The 23,870-nt window shown below is 36.8% G+C and overlaps 2 protein-coding genes and 2 long non-coding RNA genes across 6 annotated transcripts in view; 3 read left to right on the forward strand and 1 right to left on the reverse strand.

The window, feature by feature from the left end:
- Positions 1-9,882, reverse strand: part of dync1li2 (dynein, cytoplasmic 1, light intermediate chain 2) — a 29,428-nt gene extending 19,546 nt beyond the window's left edge. For both annotated transcript variants that reach the window (XM_005166450.6, NM_001017669.2), the window contains 4 exon segments: positions 9,781-9,882; positions 9,067-9,140; positions 6,781-6,897; positions 6,286-6,516 (listed from right to left, as the gene is read on the reverse strand). In XM_005166450.6, the coding sequence (XP_005166507.2) occupies positions 6,286-6,516; positions 6,781-6,897; positions 9,067-9,140; positions 9,781-9,875 (517 nt within the window). In that variant the 5' untranslated portion in view covers positions 9,876-9,882.
- Positions 9,883-10,377: 495 nt separating this feature from the next.
- On the forward strand, positions 10,378-13,241 carry LOC141375106 (uncharacterized). Its single transcript, XR_012382595.1, has 3 exons — positions 10,378-10,544; positions 12,887-13,061; positions 13,154-13,241. It is a non-coding gene; the product is annotated as an uncharacterized lncRNA (long non-coding RNA).
- A 5,049-nt stretch (positions 13,242-18,290) lies between these two features.
- On the forward strand, positions 18,291-22,664 carry si:dkey-56m19.5. The gene is made up of 2 exons (XM_002662871.6): positions 18,291-18,425; positions 20,383-22,664. Exon 2 carries the CDS (start codon positions 20,389-20,391, stop codon positions 21,967-21,969), a length of 1,581 nt encoding a protein of 526 aa, XP_002662917.2. The 5' UTR covers positions 18,291-18,425; positions 20,383-20,388; the 3' UTR covers positions 21,970-22,664.
- Positions 22,665-23,402: 738 nt separating this feature from the next.
- The window catches only part of LOC141375107 (uncharacterized), a 42,943-nt gene continuing 42,475 nt past the window's right edge, over positions 23,403-23,870 (forward strand). For both annotated transcript variants that reach the window (XR_012382596.1, XR_012382597.1), the window contains exons 1-2: positions 23,403-23,633; positions 23,720-23,839. This is a non-coding gene — a long non-coding RNA (uncharacterized lncRNA). The remainder of the gene's footprint in view (positions 23,634-23,719; positions 23,840-23,870) is intronic.

The raw sequence follows: 23,870 nt of genomic DNA on the forward strand, positions 1-23,870 counted from the left end.
CTGATGTCAAAGAACAATAACTTTAAATGCCAATACACTAAGTGCATCCAGATGTCTGTACATTGTAAAATAAACGTCAAGTCAATGTGTGAGCTGACTAAGAGCTGTGAGACTGTATGTTTCAGCACTGTGGTTTGACTGCTGTGCTCATGTCCTGTTTAGAGCCACGAGTGAAATGTCAGGAACGTCTCGCTGAGAAGACCATGATGCAATGGCTTGTAAGAGAGGCTGAACTGTCCTTCCCACCAGCGCTGACATCACTGAGTCCAGAATAATGTGAGGAGTGAGAAGAGACTGCTTGTGCTTCTTAATCTCAGCGTTGCTTAAAGCAGCAACTGCTCTTTTTCTGGGTGGGTCAGTTTTACAAAGCTGAGTCGATTTAGACAAATTTGTGACTGTGACGAATCTCAATGTCTAAATGGAAATCTTAAAAGTGACTGACGAACCACCAGAATAGCATGAAAAATCACCTTTACAAGCAATCTAAACAGCCAAATAAACTGTTTTCAAAATGCAGATAAAGCAACAAAAACAAAAAAAACTGCAAACATCCAAGCCATGTGCTTGCCACTACATTATGCTCAGTGCATAAAACTTACTGAACATGAGCTAATTCAGACACTAATTTAGGGCAGCACAATGTTTCGTTTCAGCATTGAAATCGTAATGTGATCTTTTGCAACAGTCACATCGCAACTATACACAGTGTTGAGTCTGGATTATTATGATTTATCATTTTGCAAATGTTTTTAAGGCCTGTGACTTTGTGGGGGTTGTAAATACATTAAGGTACAATAAACTGTAATGTTTGTAACTTTGACAAATAAATATTTATTGATTTTAATGGACTGTTCATAAAACGAAGAATATGCAGTATTATTTTATATTTGATTACTCAATTGCAGTAGATTGGAATACAGTTCGACGACTCAGAAAACAATACAATTCTGTTTATTTATTTGTATCTTTTTCTCCATCGAATTTATCTTTGCCTGTTTCTTCCATTTTATGCTTATGCACTCTCCTAGAGAACCATCCGAATTAAACTAAAATGAGAAATTCTTTCCAAATAGTTACTCAACAAATCTAGTGAAATTGTATTCTCATGGCAATATATAATCGCAGGATGATTTTTTCTATTAGACACATAACTGAGGGCCAATAAGCATGCACAGCTTGAAGTCATAATAAATATAACTCAATATTTTAAACATGTTTTCTCAAATTAAATCGAACTAATGTAATTTAGCCCATGCAAATGTATAGCTGTCTGATAGCAAGACAACCGATTGCTTGACCACACTTAAATGGGTTTCTTACGTATAGGACATGTGGATGTAAACTACAAATTGGAAATATTGCAAGAAAAATTACTACACACTTCAAGGTAGGGTCTACGACATTGAAAATTTGACATTGTGATATTTTTTCTCTCTCTCTGCGATATACATTGCAATACAAACACAATTTCACCAGATGACTTGAGAGGCTCTATTTAGAAAATCTTTCATTTTGATTGACTGGGATGATTGACAGGGGAGTGAAGTATGTATATTCATTAATTCATTCATTCATTCACTTTCTTTTAGGCTTAGTCCCTTTATTAATCTGGGGTCGCCACAAGGGGATGGAACTGCCAACTTTACCAGCATTTGTTTTGTTGAAACATCCATACACACTTATTCACACACATACACTATGTGTTGCTGTGAGGTGATCATGCTACCTACCTACTGAAACGATATATTGTGAAGCCCTACTTAAAGGTATAATTTTCTTTCTTTTTAGATATAGTGACTGCAGTTGACAAATAAGTGTTTAATTTAAACCATGGAAGACTTCCAATATTGTTCCTCGTAGCAAAAACTTATTTGTACATGCCAGTTTCACACAGCCAATACTAAACATTCTCTCCCCATGCTCATATTATTAGAAAACATTTCTATGAGCCTAACATGAGACACAGAAGAAATCAAAAGAAATAAAAAAATATATAACAGTAGTTTTTTAATGCATTTCACACAAAAAGCAGCATATGTACATAAATATATGCAACCAAACACGCATTAGTGCTTCCAAATAAAACCACTGGGCTCTAGATTCCATACAGAAGTTAAAAACAATACCACTGCCAAACCACTTCCCCATTCTGCTCTCAAAGCCATTTATAGGGCACATGCACAAACACTCATCCTCAGAAATAGCCTCTCGCTTCACGTCTAAGACCTCTGATGCTCACTTCACACCACTGAAACATCCTGACTTACTGAAGACACACCTGGTACAACAGTGGAGTGCTCATATAAACAACAATAGCTATCAAATGCCTTAGCACAAAAGATTGGATAAAGCATAAAGGGTCAGTTCACCAAAAACAAATAATGAAAAATGAGTGAACTATCCCTTTATTTCAACCATCAGTTTACTTGAAATTGTTGAAGAATAAACTTTTGAAGTCAGAACGACTGACCTAAAGAATTTCACAAGAAGCATATATATATATATATATATATATATATATATATATATATATATATATATATATATATATATATATATATATATATATATATATATATATATATATTAGGGGTGTAACGATTTATCGTTGTACGATTTATTGCAATGCAAAAATGTCACAATATGCATCGTGGCGTTATGACGATTTCATTACAATATGACGTCCGTTTTCTCTTATTAGTTGAGCTGTTTGCACGTGAGCTACGTTCCACCTGCTGTCACACATGAGTTCAGATTGCAGCAGCAGTAATGTTAGCAGACCAAGATGAGTGGAGCTGAAATAGAGGATGGCCCATCCTCTCAAAATCAGATGTCTGGCAACATTTTGGTTGTACAGTCATTGCTTTAGACTCGTCCGCTTTTTGATACGCATACTGCGTCAAACATCCTAAGTTTTAAAGTCTTCACAGTGATTTACATACTTTGCACAGCGACATGGATACCTCCTAATGCTGTTAAAAGTCACATACTGTATTTATAAGGTACAATTCACCCTAAAATATCATTCAGTCTTCATATAATGATGTATTGGCGGCCGCAAAATCACACATGACGTGAGCTGACCGTGAGCTGTTACTACAGAGGGCGGACTGATAGACGCGTGCGTATGGCAAGCCGTTTTAGCATTGAAACCTTTGTTCTGACTATCCATAAATATATTTAGAGATATCTAATATATTTGACTAGTCATAATTATAATTCGACTAGTCAGAATGACAATTAGAGATATCTGCAATTACAATTGAACTAGTACGAAATCAGATTGGAGATATCTGCAAATATTATGAACAGTCATATTCCTCCATTGACTTCCATTGAAAAATATTTGCAGATATCTCTAAATGAGTTTTGACTAGTCACAATTGTAATTAGAGATATCTCTAAATGAATTTAATTAAATATGAATGAAATATATTTATGGATAGTCAGAACAAAGGTTTAAATGCTAAAACGGTTTGCCATACGCGCGCGTCGGCTTCATTGAATAGAACCTGCAGGTTGTGACTAATAAAGTAGTAAACAACATTCAGTTTGTGGAACAGAGTGATCGTTCAGGAGCCGCGTGGGTAGTATGAACAGCACTTAGCAGTGAAAATGAAACCGAAAACGTACACATTATTTAAACAATCATATCACATTTTAGATTATGACGAGCATTAACTCTGAGTAGAGGTACACAAAAATGCACGTCAACATGATACACTTGTTAGCACCGACATCAGCTACACCGAAGAAATAGTAAACCTGCCTAAACTGCTGAAAAGAGCCACGACTGTCCTGTGTAATGAAAAGACGGCCACCCTGTCACTCATCATGCCCAACATGAAGACAGCCGCCCATAAAAACATCTCAGACAGATACACATCAGTTCAGAATTATCTTATAGAACTGTTGATTACCTGGAAATGTGGATTTTTTTTTGCACACACAAAAAAACGCAAGTGACCAAGCAAAGCCTTAAGCTCTTACTGTTAAATTCAATTGAATAGAAAGCTTTTTTTTTTTTGCACCTTTACTGAAATTGTTCCTTAATTTTGTCTCTATCATTTCAATAATAATATTTTTTAAGAAGTATTTTCCAGAGACAGGCCTGTTTAATTTATTTTCTTAAAGAAGGTTCAGTTTAACAAGTTGAAACAAAAGAAATACATAAAAAATAGTTTACTTGGTAAAATTTGCATTTCAGTTTAATTTTCTATTTTTATTCCAAATATCGTGATACATATCGAATCGTGAACATTATATCGTGATACACATCGTATCGTATACATACATATATATTATACACATATACATTTATATGTATATTTATATTTATATATGTATATATATATATATATATATATATATATATATATATATATATATATATATATTTTTTTTTTTTTTTTTTTTTTTTTTAAAGAACATGATATATTAGGATAAATGACTACAATCAATTAATATACGTGATAAAAAATAGAATTCCCTATGAAACAAAAAACAACAAATAACTTAATCTACACATCACCCCTGCTGCATTAGGAACAATTAATGCATTTTTACTGTTGCAAGACTTTCACCACAATATGTCACTTACTGTACTCTTTTAACTAATTCTGTTTCTCTCAAAGTGAATATGTAAACATGCAGGAACCATCATCTGCTGCTAATTCGCCAAATTTACATACCTAAACCAAAGACTCTTCAAGGCAAGTAATTTTACAATTTGCCATCTTTGAAACGCCCCAAGCTTAGGATTAAACTGCCTATTTGGAATCACTAATAGAATTAAACAACAACTGTCTCTTAAGATTCATTTCTAAACATCCAAATCAAACTAAATCTGTATTTTCCAGCTTGCCCAATCTAATGCACACTCGAACGAGATCACGACATCAACCTCATTCATGGCTGTTTATGTTTAAGTGTTGCCCATTATCTTCCTCGGAATAATGCCTCTTCCAATCACACTGATCTTGTGAAGTAATTCCCAACTTAGTCTTGATGGCAAACCTCCTCCAAAAACAATCAAAGCAACCTCTTTGTTTGCAAGTTTGAGGAGACGGACTGTGCCTCGTGTTCTTTTCATACAAAATACAAAATCAGAACCGGAAATTAATAAGAATTCATTTTAATATTTATTTAATTACCCATTAATTGTATTTTTTTAACCACTACCCCTTCCCCGACCCTCACAGTAATGTAAAACTATTAATTATTGTTGTACTGTGTCACAAAAATTGTGCTACATTGATGCGAGTATCCACAGCTCTATGCCATCTAGACTTTAGCCCTAAAGAGGGTGCATAAGCACTGCAGAAACTGTCGTAAAAACACTTGTCTGATCTAAGCCCCTCCCCTGGAGAATCCTATAGTGATTGATGATTGGCTCCTGTACTAGAAGGTGGGCTTTATTCACTATATTAACATTTACACTTTTCCCCAATCAAAACTATACGAGTGACATGTCTTATGTATTCTATAGTCTTTGCCTGCTGAACACACCAAAAGAAGACCGATTTTTACCAAGCAAAAAGCTCATTTGACAACTTCACAAATGGTATTGTGGCAACAAAATATCCTCTAACTCAGCTATACAGTGAATTCTTATCCTGAACATTTGATTAATATGTCCAGCAGAAAGATGGATGACAAACATGCCATCAACTATAAATCATGCTCAAATCTGAATGAGTAACACTAAAGGCTGATTATACTTCTGCGTCAAACACCGGTGTATGCTACGGCGCTGACGCATAGCCTTTCGCCATGGCCGTCGCTGACGTGCACCTCTCAAAAAAAGTAACTACACGTCGCAACAACGCGTAGTTCAAGCTCTGTGACTGGTCGGCTTGGTAGCGCTGACGAGTCTGGGCGGACCCGAGAGCCACGCGAATGGCGCAAACCCAATGTAGCGATTGTTTACAAGTGTGGAGTCCCGTGAAGGAGCTCCGGATGGAAAGTTTTGTTTTGTGTTTACCTCATAGTTAAAGTTGTTGCACGTCTGCCGGTTCCTGCCTCAAAATGAGCGAGTTTGAGCCACTTGTACATATCGGAAGTGTTCAGGAAAAGCAAAAAAGCAGCGAAGAAACTCGACACAGAGGAACATTTACACCTCACTGCCAACTAGCGTTTCGGAAGTGTTAATGCAGACCAACAGAGACAGCGCGCAGAAGTATAAATGCACAGCCACGCACGTTGCATGCGCCGTGGGTTACGCCGGTCACCAGACGCAGAAGTATAAACCAGGCTTAAGTTGTTCAAAATCAAAACAGCACTCACTTCTTTGCTCCATTTCTCTCATCTCCTCAGGTGGGATCCTCAGTTTGTCTACATGTTCACGCAGCACACTCGTCCACTTCTGCAACGACTCCATGATGGTCCAAGGACGTGACATGTCCACGACAAACACGGCCAGACTGTCCTTCAACGACTCTGCGGTCACTGCAAACTTCAGCAAGCCTTTGTGATACAAATCGCCATCCAGGATCCAGACACTACAGCGAGTCAAATCTGGAAGGGTTTATAGTAAAGTTATAAAACTAAGGAAAACAGATTTTTCATTATTGAACCATCTAATTCTAGCTTTACGCAAATTGTTTACAAATCATCATATAAGCATATTTCAAATTCAATGCAAATAAACGAATTTAACACAAACAAGATAATTAAATAATCACAGCTATGACAACTAATGACAGATGTAATTTGCCATTATGTATAACAATTATTTATTATTATTACTATTATTATATGACCCACTTTAAAAGCACTTACCATCGATGTCTTCATCTTGGACGTTCAGGTACAAGTATTCCAGCCCTCTACCTTTCTTATTGTGCTCGGCTCCTTGGAGTTTTGACATAAGCGTAGTCTTTCCTGACCCATCCTCCCCTAAAACATCACCAGAAATCATTTCAATACTGCATACTCTTCAGTCTTTAAAAAGAAAATTATTTCAGCTTTACACACAAGTTAAAGGGATAATGAAGTATTATGAGACAACTCACACACACAAAGACAATTCTGGCATCATTTTCTTACTCTTTCATCCTGAAGCGTTACAATTTATATTAAATGCAAGATGTTTAGATTTTTTGTTGTTGTTGTTAGCAGACTTTTATATATATATATAAATTATTTGTGTTCAGCTAGGGCTGGGCAATTAATTGAAAAATAACAGAAATCGACATTGAGAGCCTATAATCAATAAATTTTTTCCAAGTCAATTATTGACCCCGCTCCGTTTATACTTCTGCGTCAAGCTCAAGCATATGGTTCAGCGCAGCCTTCATGCAGTCTATACCCCTCACTATGGCTGTCGCCGAAACTTACGAATCCTTAAAAAACTGGCATGCAGTTAAGGCTGATTTATACTTCTGCATCCACTTTGAAGCCACATTTGATCTTTAGGCCCCGTTTACACTAATGCGTTTTAGTTTGAAAACGCATAAGTTTTGCTACGGTTACGCCATCCGTCCACACTACGCCGGAGTTCTCGAGCGCCGAAAACGGAGCGTTTCGAAAACGCTGGAGAGGCCGTTTTCATTCTAAAACGCTGCAGCTCCGTCTCAGTGTGGATGGGGAAAGACGGAGATATCTGAAAACGGAGGCGGGGCTGCAGACATTCGCCTCTCTGATTGGGGCATTTCCTCAATATTAAGTAGCCTAACACACAGTTCAGTCCTGAATCTTCTCCGTGTAAGTTCAGACTTCGCAAGTTTGATCAAGGCTGCATCTCTTCTTCTCAGTTTGATATGGAAAACATACCGAGGACACGCGTCAATCTTCACAGGGAACAGTGTACTTTATAACTTCATTCACATCACCTTGGCTACGTTGTTTCACTTTCTCAACAATAAAATGTAAACTTGATATAAGGAACTGCCTATTTTTATTTTAATATTAACAACTAAACAGACAGCAGAAATGTTGAGGCGTCGTGCTGCATGAGAGTCATCTTCACTGTGTGCATATTTATAACAAAACGGAGCCGATAACAACTGCCTCCTTTCAATTTCAGTGAAAATACGAAACACACCCTCTCTTTTGCTGAATATCAGTTTTAATAATCGATAATGGCCATTATAAAAGTATAACATACAATAAGTTTATACATTATAGGAAATAAAGGCAAGCGATCAGTCAATATACAGAATGTAGGCTACGTGCTTACATTAATCATTAACTTATCTTTGCGCTCAGCCAAAACACGTTACCTGAGAACAAGTAATAGATTCCAGTGACCAAAGTCAGGGAATATGTCGTTAGATAAAGACAACAAGATGAATGAAATATCACGTTTAATAAATATAGTGAGATTAGATCCAGCGGGAGATGCTTGATGAGAAGTCCGACTAGCAGAGCTCTCATCTGGGTAGATGGGCTCCAGCGATTGCCAAAGTGTGTGTGTGTGGTCACGTGATGTGCGTTTTCAGCGTTTTGGTGTGGACGGAGAGCAGTTCAGAAACGCTGGGTAAAACGCGAGTGTGGACGCGGATCGTTTTCATTCTAAAACGCCGTTTTAAAACTAATACGCACTAGTGTAAACGGGGCCTTAGTCAAGCCTTACTTTGCACTCCACTGACAATGATTGGAAGCTGCCCAGAGATGCGTTGAGATGGCATATTTTCCATTACAATAAAATTCTTTACATTTAAAATATTTATGCTAGATATCTAGAAGAGATACTGCTTATTTTCTACTTTTAATATGAAAAACATAAAAAATATTTTATTTTGTTTACAAAAGCAAAAAGTTATTTATTGTCTCTTTTTCACAAGAAAAAAAAGTGACTAGATTTTAGGCAACGTGTGCTTTACATTCAGTTGTTCAACATTAATGCTCAATAAATATTCATAGATATAGTAGATAGTGTGTGTTTCCTTCAATTATTAGAAAATGATGGCTGAATGTTCAGCTTTGGGTGATAAATGCCTTAACACCAGTTTCCTTCACACAAATAAATTTCCTACACGTTTTACATACATTACATGTAAAGATTGTACACAGAAGTTAAATATGAATCTTGACTAAAAACAAAACTTAGCAAAAGTTACATACCGAAAAGCAAAACATTTTTCCCAGAAGGCAACTTTGAGCTCGAGCGTGTGGAAACTTCGCTGAGGATTGAAGACCTGAAAGACAAAACAACAGATGACAAATCACTCGACATTTCAATGCAATAATCAATAGTTGTGTGGACAGTTATTGTTGTTGGCTGTCAAAACTAAGAAATAAAATGTTACCAAAGCATCCACAAAAATGCTGCTAGCAAAAGGAAACGTTCATTAAAGAGATGAATGACCAATCAACCGTTAGATCACATCAGGGATCAGGAGTTAGCATCTTGACACTTTTCATAAAAACTAAATAAAACATGCACATATAGACACACAGTTAACGATTTAACGCCTTATTGAGAAACCACTTTACCACTACAAAGCATGTAACGTAAAACCGATGAATTTTAACAAAGTATTAACCGACAGCACACAACAGTCATCACTGAGAATGACATGAGCAAATAAACCAAGATAATCTGCGTCCAAACGCTTCAGAAGACTTTCTTTATTGTGTAGCCAACTCCCAATGTCTGACCCAGCCCGACACACACTTTACTACAAGTTAATGTGAAGTATTTTGGAGCTCATCCGGGACCGGCGTCTGAACTGGGCAGCACCCGGCTGGTGACAAAGCAGCAGATCACACTGTCAAATAAACAACCTCCCTGCAAAACCAGCTGCTCTAATGGACGCTTTGAGGGTTCGTGCGTACCAGAGGTTTTGTCCTTCATCATCCTCGTTGCTGTTTTCCATAGTGTCGCCTGTCCCGACTGCGCCCAGTAGCTTCTTCTCTAAAACGGGAGCCATCTTGAGTGTAGAGGCACAAAGGGAGGCGCACACTGAGCGCCCGAGGACCTCGCGTCAGACGCCTCTCCTACTACGGTGAAGGCTGAGCTCATGAATATTAAACGACGCACGATGTCGTTCTTCCAGTTAAAGCAGACCTCAGTGAGTGAGTCATAAATATTAAATAGGCACATGACAGGATGTATCATATGTTCCGGGGGAGAGGCGGTGAGAGTAAATTAATATTCATAACAACGTCTTCGCCATAGTATGAGTCGAAAACGTGCTTATAAAGAACGTAAATACTGAGAGACAACTTAATAAAAAACGAATGACAAGCTAGATATGTAGCCATGTGGTTCCTCAGAACTTATACGTATTATTTTGTTTGTTTAAAATGCCGCGTTGGACATATGCATTTCTAAAATACTTATTTGCCTAGATGTTTAGAATTGTGATCAGGCATGTGAAAAGACAGCGCTATCCGCGTTGGCTTGAATGATGTCATTTCAGACTTTGCCGCGCTCGCTGATGTTTAGCGCATGTGACTCGCTCGCTGATCTGCGGTCAGTTGTTTGTTTTGCTTTGCCATGGTAAAGAACTGAATGTACGGAGAGAAAACTGGTCCACGGGGCTCTTCTTCAAGCGAACAGAGCATACGTCTCAATTGAAAATGTTCTTCTATCAGATGTCAGTTTTCATCATGGAAGTTGTGTGAAGTATAACCAACGCTACTCTTACATGTTCTGCTGTCTTCGAGTAATTTTAGGACGTAAATAACAATATCATCAACTTTAATACAAAATAAGTCATTTTAACTTTTGTAATTACAACATCTATAAAAAGAAAACTTTTATTTTAAGTTCAATATAAATTCTAAAATAGTTGTTGTTATGAATATCTATGAAAACCATGAACAATCGATAAAAAAGCAATTCATAACCATAAGTAACACAAGTACCATAAGTAAACAGGGGCCGCAAGATAGGGTCTGCGGTTATTTTTTTGGAAAAAAAAAAACTAAATTTTTTCGCATGGTGATTGCCTTATTTGGGGCTGGCAAAATCTTTGGCATGATCATGAAACGATTTTTTTGTCGTTAATGTGCGGCGACATCTGCCGGTGGAAAGATCACATGACAACGTGGGCAAACGTCCTACTTCATCCTTTGTTTTTCAAAAACAAAACCAGAGGGTGTCATTTATTAAATAAAACGCACAAGTATCTAATTTAGTGTTACTAGTACCCATTTTAGACACTAGTTTATAAGTAGAACTAGATAATATTGCTTATTCATTAGATACTAATGCTTATTCTTTATTAGGCACTGCTTATTTACACTGTAAATTTTAAGCTGAATCAAATTGCCCTTATGAGCCTATTAAACTGACTTAAAACAACTTGCATAACTTATGAAATTAAGTTAGAACATGATTAACTTAGTTTATTTAGTTTCAATGAACTAAAAACATGCTGTCATGACTAATTGTTCATATATTTTTTTTACAGTGTATTAGATATTAGTACTGAATAATAAGAGACTAGTACCTATTAGATAGTATTAGATATTTATGTATTATATAGTTCTTATTCGTTATTTTTTAATGTTTAGATAATAGTACATATGTATTTGAGTACTTCATTAGAGATCAGTTCTTATTCATTAGATATGCATTTATTAGACACTAGTATGTATTTATTAGATAATAGTTCTCATTCAAAAAGTTACAAGTAAAATTTTAAATTGAACTCCTCTGTAGCCCTTTGGAGTAAACATAAGGCAACTGAAAAGGCAAACTGACTAATATTTATTCTCAAATATTTTTTTAATAGAGAGTTTTAGTAAAAACAAAAAAAGGCGGCTAAATTGTGCAGATCTACAAACAGGCATAGCAATCTTTTTTCATCATTAGTAATTTTTCATTAGTTTATTTAGTAATAGTAATCTCATTTTGCAATTTATGTGCCCTGTTGGACACATTTGTCCAATTTAAGGGATAATTTAGTATAATGGAATAACAAAAAAGAAAAAACACACACACAATTTTGGCACTATTTTCTCTCATAATTTGTTATTTTTTATATTGAACACAGGATATTTCTATGTACTTTATTATTATTATTTTTTATTTAGGTTAGCTGACTTTTAAGTATATGGTACATTTTACAGGAACATACATTTTTACTTATAAAAATGTTACAGGGTCTGTTGTCTTAAAAAAAATCATACAAAGACAAGCATAGAATCATACAATTCAATGATAGTACGCATCCCTGATCACTGTTAGCTTCTCCTCCGTCAAATGATTTCACTTCTGAGTCACAGCCTTAACTGTGTATGGGATGCATTTTATGTTAAATGCAATGCAAATGTGACAGAACTGACGGAAGCGTCGGGACAATTGTAAAATAGTATTTATTTGTTGAATTTATAATTTTATATTTTTAATCTATTGATGTTAATGATAACAACTTAACCTTTGCTAACTCTGAAGGTTTTTTCCCCTAAATAACAGTTTTTAACATAACAAAACGGTTAAACTGTTAAGTTCATTTGAGTTGAGGACAAGGACAATGACAGGGTTTGTACAGTGTAAAGTGTTTTTAATAAAGAAAAAATCTGAGATCCAAAGGAATGACAAAATCCTTTACAGAACAACTCACAGAAATCAACCATCAGTCCATTTTATACATGAAATACTTTTTATTCACTGTATTTGTTTTAATTTCAGGGACAGATAACACGGTTCTGGTAGAATGTCCCATGTATATGAATTCCCATCCCAAATGTCTCATTTAAATGTTGAGCTGCATTACTTTAACATAGACGGTTTTGTCTGTTTTATTTTGCCACTATTGTGTGACCTGTGTTAAATTCATTCAACATTTTTACTTTACATAACTTTATGTAAAGTTTATGTAACTTTACTTTTTTATGAGCAATTAAATTCCATACATGAACTCGACTTTAAAAACTAAAAGTAAAAACTTTTGTCAATTTGACTAAATTTTATTTATTTATTTTTTTTCAGTGAGTTTCAGTGAGGGACACACTGGTCTGTCTCAACGGAGCCTAGATAAGATGATGGGGTGAAGGGATGACAGCTGAGGCTCTGCCACAATTACAGGACGTCTCAAGGCTCTTCCCTCTGGCAGCTCCATATGGCTGGCAAACTGAAACTGTGCTTTACTGGCAGCAGCGGAGGGGTAAGAGCGGGATCTCCTGGGAGAATTAGCCTGCCAATACCCTGAGTCATATATACAGCCTGTAACCTGACCTTCTTCCTTTTATTCTTCAGCCACAAACACCCTGCTGTCAAGAAAACATGCTCTTTTATTGACACACAAGCCCAGCTCCAAAATAAAGTTACTGAGGTTGATATATACTGAACATTATTTAATAAGTTACTTAATTTATGTTCGTTTCATTTTATAGTATATATATTTTTGGAGACACATTATTTTAAGCTTATTAACTAGCTTATTAAGGTAGTTGAATTTAGGTATCGGGTAGAATTATGGATGTAGAATAAAATCATAGAAAATATGTACTTTATACGTACTAATAAAAACGCCAATATTTTAATAACATGCTAAGCAACTAGTCAACAGTGAGGATACTGATTGAGGATTTTTGTTTGTCCAATTTTGATGCATTTCTTGATTCCTTCACATTTTATTTAATTTTGTATGGTCATTATTTTATATTTATTATTTTATTTGAGCCTACTTTTATGTATTTGCTTTGTACTTCTACAGTTTTGTTGATTTATTAAAATAAATTGTTAATTAAAATATAATATTTTTTTCTCCAAACATTTCCATGCACCCCTCCCCATTAAAAAAATTTAAAAATAAATAAAACTCTGCTGTTGATGTTTGGACATATTACATTTTTTTCTCATCCACTGCTAGAGAGACCTGTGTGTAGATAGCATTTAGCAGCATTAAACATAAGTAATAGATTATACATTGTCACAGTTCCGTTTTTCAATTAAACCATTAAACTGCACAGTGAATCTCTTATTGAGATTGTGTTAGCAATTCGTTATAATGAGAAGCGTTGCAATCATGTAGAGCTCATTACTGAGCAAAATCTTTTTTTTTTTTTTGATAGGCTGCGCTACATTGCATAAAGCAATATGTAATACTTTAAAAAATCACTTTATTAACTGTGTGCATGTGTGTAGTTGTATTGTTTTCACACTGTAAACGATGCAAAGTTTACAGAAATAATTTGTGTTGTCCCAACACAAATCAATTAAGTTAATTTAACAATTTAAGTGGATTAAACATAAAATCGCTCATCTTAAATATTTTTTAGAGCAAATAAACTCTTACACGGTAAAAAAAAATGCTGAGTTCCATGCAATCAATTTGTGTGGGGACAACATGAAGAAATTAAGTTGACTTTTTAAAGTTTATGTTTACATATTTAAGTGGATTGAACATAAAACAATTGAGTAGTCCCAGAAAAAAATCTCAAGAATTGTGTTGTTTCAGCTCATTTTAAATAGCTAAGTAGCTTGAGTGCATCTGAGATCTTCAAGATCCAGCTTTTTTGTCTATCCTTCATAAAGCTGCCACTTGAAGTTGTGCAACACATATAGTTATTATTTTGCAATGCTATTCTAATCATTCTGTGTCTAAACAAAAGTCACATTCAGGCCTTGTTTAAAATGCAGGGACAACTATGGCTATTGCTCCTGATGCACCATCATCTTTCAGACACTAGAGGCCGCTGTCCTCTTTTTTTCTCTAAAAAGAAATTTTCAGAGCAAACATTTTTGTTGTTTTATTGACATGAGACTTGCAGTTAATCACATATGACATGCTTGCCAAGCCTTTCATGGGGCATAAACCTCACAGATCATAAACCTTTCAGCACACAGAGTCTGGGAACACCGTAACCTTGAACTCTCTGCCTGGAATAGTTGGGCATTTTAACAAATTACCAGCTGTGTGACTGAAATCAAAACATTACTAGCCTTTTTTTAGCCATGAGTGTAGATCATCTCAACTGTCAAGAAACAAAACATGTATTTACATTTTTCACATGAGACCACAAGCTCTCGTATTTTAAGGATCTGACTGTACAATCCTGCATCAGAAAGTTTGATTGCCATTCTTGACATTTGGTTCAACCAAAATGCAAGCTGTGCTGTAAAACGCAACAGCATTACGGAGAGGAAACCAGTTTCTCACGACCGTTTCATCGCATTCCATGTGTCTAGCAGTGATGAAAGGGCAGCGCTGGTTCATTCCTCCCCTCAGTGAGATTTAATCACGAGCTCATGATAAAAAAAAAACTAAATCAAAATATTTAATTGGCTTGTCTACATGAGGATTGACTTATAATTATTGACACAGCTGGTCTGCTCCAGGGTGTTTTCTGTGAGACCTCCTTTACTGTATACACCTGCACTACAGTAGGTCACAGTTCTTATATTATAAAACTTGTGTCCAGTATACATCCTCTTCAACATTACAAATACATTGCAACCAAAGGAAATAATTATCCAATAATTATAATTCCTATTTGTAAAATCTTTAATATATACAGTACTCAGCACATATGAGTACACTCCTCACAAATCACTCTTTTAAATGAATATTTTCTGTAGGAAACAATATTTACTATATTTGTGCACATACATTAGATTAGTCAGAACTGAAGCCACATTTGGAGCTTATCCAACAAAATTATTTATGATAACAGTCTAAAATTAGTAGCCCAAATTTATATAGGGAAAAATAATAAATAAAATGTTAAAAAGAGCAAAAATCAAGAGAAACAAAAAAAAACTAACAAAGGAATATATAGATTTTTTTTACTTTGCAATTTCTTTTGCAATATTTCACATGAATTTAAATGTTTTATCTTTCTATTTCTAAATATGTTTAGTGACTAAAATATTATTTAAATTAATATAGTTTATTAATAAATGTGTTTTGTTAAAATATGTTACATATATTCACTGAGAAATGGATAAAACTATGATTTTTCAAAATAGGGTGTACTCAATTATGTTGAGCACTGTATCAAAATCAGAACCTTTTCTAATAGCACTTGATGTGAGTATTGCACTGTAAAACCCATTAAGTTAAGGTAACTCAAACCATTTGAGGAAACCGATTGCAACAAACCATTTAAGTTAAAAAAAAAACAATCCTAATAAGTACTGTGAACTTAATTCATTGGAGTAAACGACGCAATTTGAGCACAGTAAAACCCAATAAATGAAGATAACTCAAACCAACTGAGTACTGTAAAGCCCAATAAGTTAAATCGACTCAAACCGTTTAAGGAAACAGATTGCTACAAACCAAATGAGTAAAAAATTTATCTGAGTACTGCGAACTTACTCCATTTAAGTTGGGGTATTAATTTAAGTAATGAGGTATTTAATCAGCTCATTACCTTCAACCTATATCTATTGAGTTCAAAACTCTTTTCAAATGAGTAGAATTAACTTTCAGTAAATTTTGAGTTTACCACACTCATTTTATTTAATAAAGTTAACTCTTGAGTTTTACTGTGTGCCTCTTTGTAAGCTAAACATTCATTCATTCATTTTCTTGTCGGCTTAGTCCCTTTATTGATCCGGGGTCGCCACAGCGGAATGAACCACCAACTTATCCAGCAAGTTTTTACGCAGCGGATGCCCTTCCAGCCGCAACCCATCTCTTGGAAACATCCACACACAAATTCACACACAAACCAAAGCACCCGGAGGAAACAGACGCGAAGGCAGGGAGAACATGCAAACTCCACACAGAAACGCCAACTGAGCCGAGGTTCGAACCAGCGACCTTCTTGCTGTGAGGCGAAAGCACTACCTACTGCGCCACTGCCTTGCCCGTAAGCTAAACAATGTAGATGAAAAATTGCTGTAATGTTAAATAATTTACTGTCTACAGTATTAATCTTTCTAATTTTTGAAAGTATCCCAGCAGTTTTAGTGAGCCTGTAGATATTTACTTTTCAGGCACAACTGTTATTATCATACTAGAACATCATTATTTAGGATAGTGAATACTTGTTGAATCTGCGAGAAAGAAACAGTAATGTTTGGTAAGTGTTTTTTTTTTTTTTTCATTTACATGTTTATAGAGTTAAAATGAAATGGCCTTAAAGAATGTCATCGCACCTCTGTCTGTACTATTAACACAAAGCAGCCAAATTACACAAGGGTGCCATGTGTCAGGCTGCTTCAAGTGGAATGTAATATTCAGAATGACCTTAAGACTCTCGTATACATCTTTCTTGTTGCGCATTTGTGAACCAGTAGGCTTTATACTCTCACAAAAAGGCTGGGATGATTTACAGTGCTCAGCACATGAGTACACCCCTCACAAATCCTCATAAATTCATATTTTTCATAGGAAGCTATACAATATATATAACTGAAGAAAAATCTGGTGCTTATATAACAAAATAACTCATGATAGCGGTACACAAACTCGTACACCTAATTTTTTTTGTTCTAGAAAAATATTAAATACAAATTTAAAAAAGAGGAAAAATTAAGAGAAGAAAAAAAATTAAGTTGAATTTTTGTAGTTTGTATATTTTGCATTATTGTGCTTGAATTTAATTGGATTATCTTATCTATGTTTGGTGACTAAAATATTATTTTAATAATTATATCTGTTTAATAAATCTGTTTTGTTTAAATGCACCAAAATACATTGCCTATATTCACTGAGAAATGTATACAAATATAAATTTTCAAAATTCTCCATCATGCTGAGCACTGTAATTCTAATTTGAATAAAATATTTTACCATCCACATGGGTCCACATTTTACCCAAATTGGGGTTGAAACTACCCAACTTTAAGAATTTTTTAAAACATGCAAAGAATTTGACTCATTCAGTATGAGAAAACACACACACAATAACTATTTCACTTTTGGTTCAAGCAATGGTGACATTCACAAGTCAGTCTACAGCCGGTTACAACAGGATCAGTGTGCGGACATCTTCACACTGTAAAAACAATACATTCTACACTCCAACCGAATTTGAAGGGCCTGCTTACAATTCACTCTCTTCTCTTTCAGCCATGGGGGAGGAGATTTTGCTGTAACCCCTGTCTTTACACACACACAAACGGAGAGAGAAAGAGAGAAATGCATGGTAAACCAACCAATCAGGCAGGTGAAAAAAGGCAAATGCATCAACTTGAAGTCAAAGGAACACGGTTGCTATAGTGATCACTTCAAAAAGTGAAAGAAAAGAGGGCATTATTCCCAAAACCCATTATAAAGCCCATCTAATCTAGTAAAAATATGCACCCAACGTGAGGGGGAAGGGAAGGAAGGAGGAGAGGGAGGGTATATGGATTGTGGGCAGTGGGCAGGAGAGGCTGTGATAACGACAGATGTCTCACAAACCGTGGCTTTAACAGGAGGGGTGAAAGGAGAAAAAACGCCCAGTCGCGGATTGGACCTCAGGGAGAGAGCAGGACCGGCGCTTGCTGAATCACATTCACTACTACAGGAGGAGACAAAAAAGTACACCCAGCGCACTCTTTCTCACGGATTTCCACAAAAGCGGAGTAGCAGGTCAGTAAAATGTCTGTAGTGAGTCTCCGAATAGCGGAATGAACATCACTTCGCAGACAAAGCGTTTAACCGGGGCTGGAGATGTAGTTGAATGCAGATTGCACGAGCCGTTCTTTGTTCTCTTCATTTTCACATGTCAGTCTTTAAATCTAGCACGATATGCAACAGATTCATTCCTTGTCTCTATTAATAACTAGATTTTAATGTTTATTCCCTGGAAGTGTCACAGTTAGAATATTTTACCTCACAAATGTCACAGTTAAAATATTTAAGCTTACTTTATTATGACACGTGTTTCCTTAAGAAAAATATAGCTACTGGAATGTAGATATCTGACTGAAAGTACATTTAACGATATAAATAAAGAGCTATTTTAACATTTATATTGTATTTTTGATGTGTTTAATTAAGATATGGGTTACAGGTAGCAGTTACTCAAAGCTTGTATTTCGCTTTCCCTTTACTGACCTCTTAATAAGCATTATTTTTAAGGAAATGGGAAGCTTTTATTTGCTTTACCATGAAATTGCTTATTAAGGAGGAGCTGGTCGATATGGGGATGGGTGTTGGGTGGGTGTGGAGTGGGGGCTGGTATGTCTTACAATTAATACTATTGATACAAATTTGCATAGCTTATTATTGAACACAGGATTTACTGCTGTCATTGGTTTTCTCATGTTTGGCATAACATAAGCTCTAATGAATGGTTTAATTTTAAAGCATTGATCATTACACAATGTTGTAACCTGCAGTTAGACGGGGGATATGCTTCTTGGTTTGCCACACTTATATATGCTGAGCATATTACAACGGTCTTCAAGGACATAACTTTTACTGGAGACATTAAGTAGATTTCTTTTCATTGTAATATTAATAAGTAACTTCATTAAGTATGATCTGGAGAAATAATGGAGGCTGTAAAGCGTACTGGCTCAGAGCCGGTAATGCTGTAATAAACGCTGTCTTTAGTGAGTGCTGACATAGGCAGCACATCTCAGCAGTTGTACCCTTTTGCAGGTTGGATTGGGGCATGACTGCATATCCGGTCTTTGTTTGCCCCAGTGCAGCACTATGGACAGCTCCTATTGTAACCCCACTACTTTGCAGATAATTTAACAAAGCCCTGGTTGCAAACGGTGTCATTTCCATTTCAAGGGAAAAAAGGAATAATGAAAATGTAATGTATGATGCATGTTCAGAATTATTTGACTCTAACTAATGGCACACTGATATATAAACATATCAGCTTGCAATAATTTAATTTAAATTCTTGTCAGTTACGTTAAATAAGTTTGATAAAAGGAAAGCGTAATTAAACCTTTAGCTATAGTTAAAAATTGATTATTTAAAAAAATGTGGCCATGTGTAATATTGATTAGCCTGTCCTGTGAATATTGTTTTCCACCTCTTCATACCAAGCTGATTTACCAACCAAATCCAAAGATAAAAAGTACTTTCTGTCCTGTTTAATCAATGCATGCTTAGTTTGCACTGGGTTTTTTCCATATCTTTAGAAGTTTACAAGAAATAAGTGACATTCCCTTCCAGTCACTTTTTGTCCTCAAGCCACGTCCTCCTCTTTAACAGAGTTGGACTGCATTCAAAGTCCTTGGCCGGGACTGCATTGGGTTGAAACTATTGAGTGAGTGTCCTTTAAAATGGAGAAATGGGGTGGGCCTGGGAGGAGGTTTTGCATTTTATGTTCATAATGAGGTTCCAATAATCTTGGTTATTTGCCAGTGGAGTTTTAGACCAACCTTATCATGCAGTCCTCTAGCTCAAACAGTTACAGCAATAGAAAAGTCATGTGAATGCCTAAACAGATAAAAATGTATAGAATAGATGAAGCCAAAGGATATTGCTTTAGATAAATGCATCTCCCAAATAGATAAACTGAATTATACCAAAAATGCAATGATGTTCATAGTTGACATAAGATGTTCTTCTGTTCCCACAGGACATCATGGGAGGCAAGCTAAGCAAACGGAAGAAGGGATACAATGTCAGTGACCCTAAAGAGAAAAAAGAGGAGAATGCTGTGGAGTCAGTTGAACCAACTGAGAAGAAGGCTGAGACCCCTGTGACTGAGGCGGAGGCTGCACCACAGGAGGCTGCTGCAGTAAGTGCAGTGGAATCTGAAGCACCAGATGAAAAGACCGCCTCTCCTTCAGGAGAACAAGGAGAGGTAAAGAAGGATGATGCTGCACTAGAAGAACCAGTGGCAACCACAGAGACATCTACTCCAGCACCCGAGGAACCAGCAAGTGCTCCAAAATCACAATCAGCAGACGTATCAGCATCTGCAGCAGCAGTAGAGACAACAGCTGCTACACAAAAGGCCCCAGCTGCAGAGGTAACAGCAGTTGTTGAAGAGAAGGCAGCAGCTGCACCAGAACCAGCTGCAGTAGCTGTGCCAGAGCCTGCAGCGGCACCTAAAGAACCAGCAGCTGAGGAGCCTGCAGCTGCACCAGAGTCACCAGTTAAAAAACCTGAAGAACCAGCAGCTGCACCAGTAGTGGAGGAACCTGCAGTTACAGTACCAGAGTCACCAGTTATGGAGAAACCAGTGGTTGTAACAGATCCACGTCCTGCTCCTGAGACACCAGTTAAAGAAGAACCTCCAGCTACACATGAAGAACTAGCAGCTGAGCCAGAAGCACCAGTGGCAGAGGAACCTGTAACACTTTCTGAGATTCCATCAGCAGTGGACGAGACACCTGCAGCTGCACCTGAAGAAGACACAGTTGCCCCTGAGGCTGAGGAATCTGCAGCTGCACCTGAGGATGCTGCACATGAGCCCGAGGAGCCTCCACTGTCACCTCAACTTGCAGCTTCACCAGTGGAACCAGTCACAGAGGAAGTAGTAGAGAAAGTTGTTGAGGAGGTTGTAAACGCCAGTGTGAGTGAATTGTCTGCTGAAATTACAGAAACCATTGAGGTCACACCAGAACAAGAGACTGTCACTGAGGTTGCAGATCCAGAGCCAGTCACAGAGTCTGTCCCAGTACCTGAACCTGTTTCCGAGGCACTGAGCACAGCAGAGGTCGAGATCGCTGTTTCCTCCCCAGTGGAACCAACACCAGTCACATCTGAATCTGAAATTGCTGCACCTCCCGAAGTAACACTGACACCAGCAAATCCAGAACCATCCCCAGAGGAACCTATGGCGGAGCAAAAATGTGCACTGGACTCCATTCCGGCAATCGTCATCTTAGAATCAACCTCCACCAATGATCTCTGTCTTGAGGAGAGTTCCCCGGAAGTTACAGATAAGAAGCTGAATAATGGAGACTGTGAGAGTGCTGGCTCAGCAGAGGAGACTGTGTCAGCTCCCACTGAGGTAAATGGGGATTGCCATGAGGAGACAGAAGATGTAGCTCCTGCGGATGTCCTCGAGTCTCCGGTTGAGGCTTGTATAAATGGCGTGAAGGACAAAGAAGCGCCTCAAGAGCTGAGTGACTGTGAACTGAAAAAGGACTTGAGTTTGGCTGCTGACTTTCAAGTACAAGCTCCAGTTGGTGATATGGTAGAGGTGCCACAGTGAACCAGCTGAACTGTCGACCTAATCTGAGAAACGAACCTTAAATGTGAATCCCATATTGATGCAAACGAACAAACGAAACAATCATCTGACAACAGGCTTTCTGAAAATTAATGTGAAAAATGCCTGTTGTGCTCTCTCAGGCAAAGGGATTTCTGGTTAACCAAAAAAGAAATGCAAACACCCAAGAGCTAAGAGTGTGAGAAACAAAGAAAGAATGAAGTAGTGAGGGTGAAAGCCTGAAAGGAAATGGGAGGGAGAGAGTGAGAGAGCGCGAGAGATGGAGCGGATGGTCTTTGAAGTCTTTGTGGCCAGTGTCCTGCTGTCAATGCGGAGGGTGAGCTTGAAGGCCCGGTTGAAAATGTAAGCCAGAGAGATGATTACATGTGAACCTTAAAAAAAAAAATACAAATGTAAAAGATGTCAGAACATAAAATGCTGGACAGTAACAATGGTAGAAATGAACTGAATGAACAAACCCATCTTTTTGTGTAAGCCTGATGCATATTGAAATGGTTTACTGGCTTAGCATTTAATAGCATATAATCTAATTTAGACCATATTTCTGTCACTATGTAATATGGAGATGTGAGGATGAAGCATTTTGAACTTTTCATGTTGGGAGAATGAGTGTGGAATGTTCCTTTTAACTTAATGGCTTGGCTTAGAAAATAAAACACTCTGTTATACCTTAAAAATAGTTCTATCTTTGTTGTTTTCGATTTTATTTATTGTTTGACAATGTTGTGCTGAATTGGTACACTCTAAAAATGCTGGGTTTTTATAAAATATGGACAAACCAATGGTGTTACTTTTTTTTTGAAACCCAATATTGGGTTATGAAAATTATTTTTGTTTTTTTATTTGAGTGTACTCAAGTCTGGAAACCTTGAGAAATAAATGTATGATCCATATAGCAGACCCATTTTAAGTAACACTTTATTTTGATGGTCCATTTGAGTATTAGTAGACTGTCTGCCTAATATCTGCTGACACTGCTCCTTCAGCAGACATTTAACTGACTATAAGAAGTACATGTCAACTTACACTAACCCTAACCCCAACATAATAGTCTACTTATAATCTAATGACAGTAAGTTGGCATGTAGATGCAATGTAACTTAAATTCAACAAACTGACCATCAAAATAAAGTGTGACCCCATTTTGTTTTCTAAAACATGTGCTCAGCATGTGGAATGTAATCTCTGATTTGATATAGGAGAGTACTGTAACACACTGCAACTGTTCCATTCAGTGCCTGTTTTCAGCCATTTTGTGCAGTTGAAAAGATCTGACTGGCAGGTCACCTTTTCAACAATGTCCCAAGAGTCATTGACTTTGTAAATTTGTTCTGTGGGGCTGGGCCTCAGACACGTGTTGTTTTGAGTAACATGGAACATGGCCATGAATACAAATGTCTGTTCAGAGACTCTTCAGTCAGGTTGCGGTACAACATGGTGACATTTTCACTCTTCACAGTAATATTTTAGGATGACAAGATGCTTTATATTTCAGCAGACTGTGCCGTGGTGGACAGAACTGGGAAATATTTCTCGCATAAAAGGGAAGCTCAGAGTGGCCTTGACTAACACTATAATGCCTTACATGTACAGATACACACAAATTACAGCCCTGGCACAGAAAGGAAAATACTCAGCCCAAAAAAGTAAGTTGCAATCTTGCTGGTCTCACCTACTCACGTCTCGCTGTCCCACTAATGTACAAGAACTGATTACAGGGTACATTTGTAAGTTTGCGTGTTACAGAAAAGAGGCTTGCATGAGAAAGGCTTTACGAGAGAAGATGCTGGAAATATTTGAAGGTTCCCAAGTGCCCTCCGCAGGCACCATAATGAGCTCCTCCACATACCAAGTAAGAAATCTCGGGTTTCTTAAAAAAAAAA

Source organism: Danio rerio, chromosome 7 (genome assembly GCF_049306965.1).
Source record: "Danio rerio strain Tuebingen ecotype United States chromosome 7, GRCz12tu, whole genome shotgun sequence".
Classification (NCBI taxonomy): domain Eukaryota; kingdom Metazoa; phylum Chordata; class Actinopteri; order Cypriniformes; family Danionidae; genus Danio; species Danio rerio.

Bases quoted from the DNA above. Each gene is read 5' to 3' on its own strand.
- si:dkey-56m19.5 (XM_002662871.6), top strand. From the start codon at position 20,389: ATGGGAGGCAAGCTAAGCAAACGGAAGAAGGGATACAATGTCAGTGAC.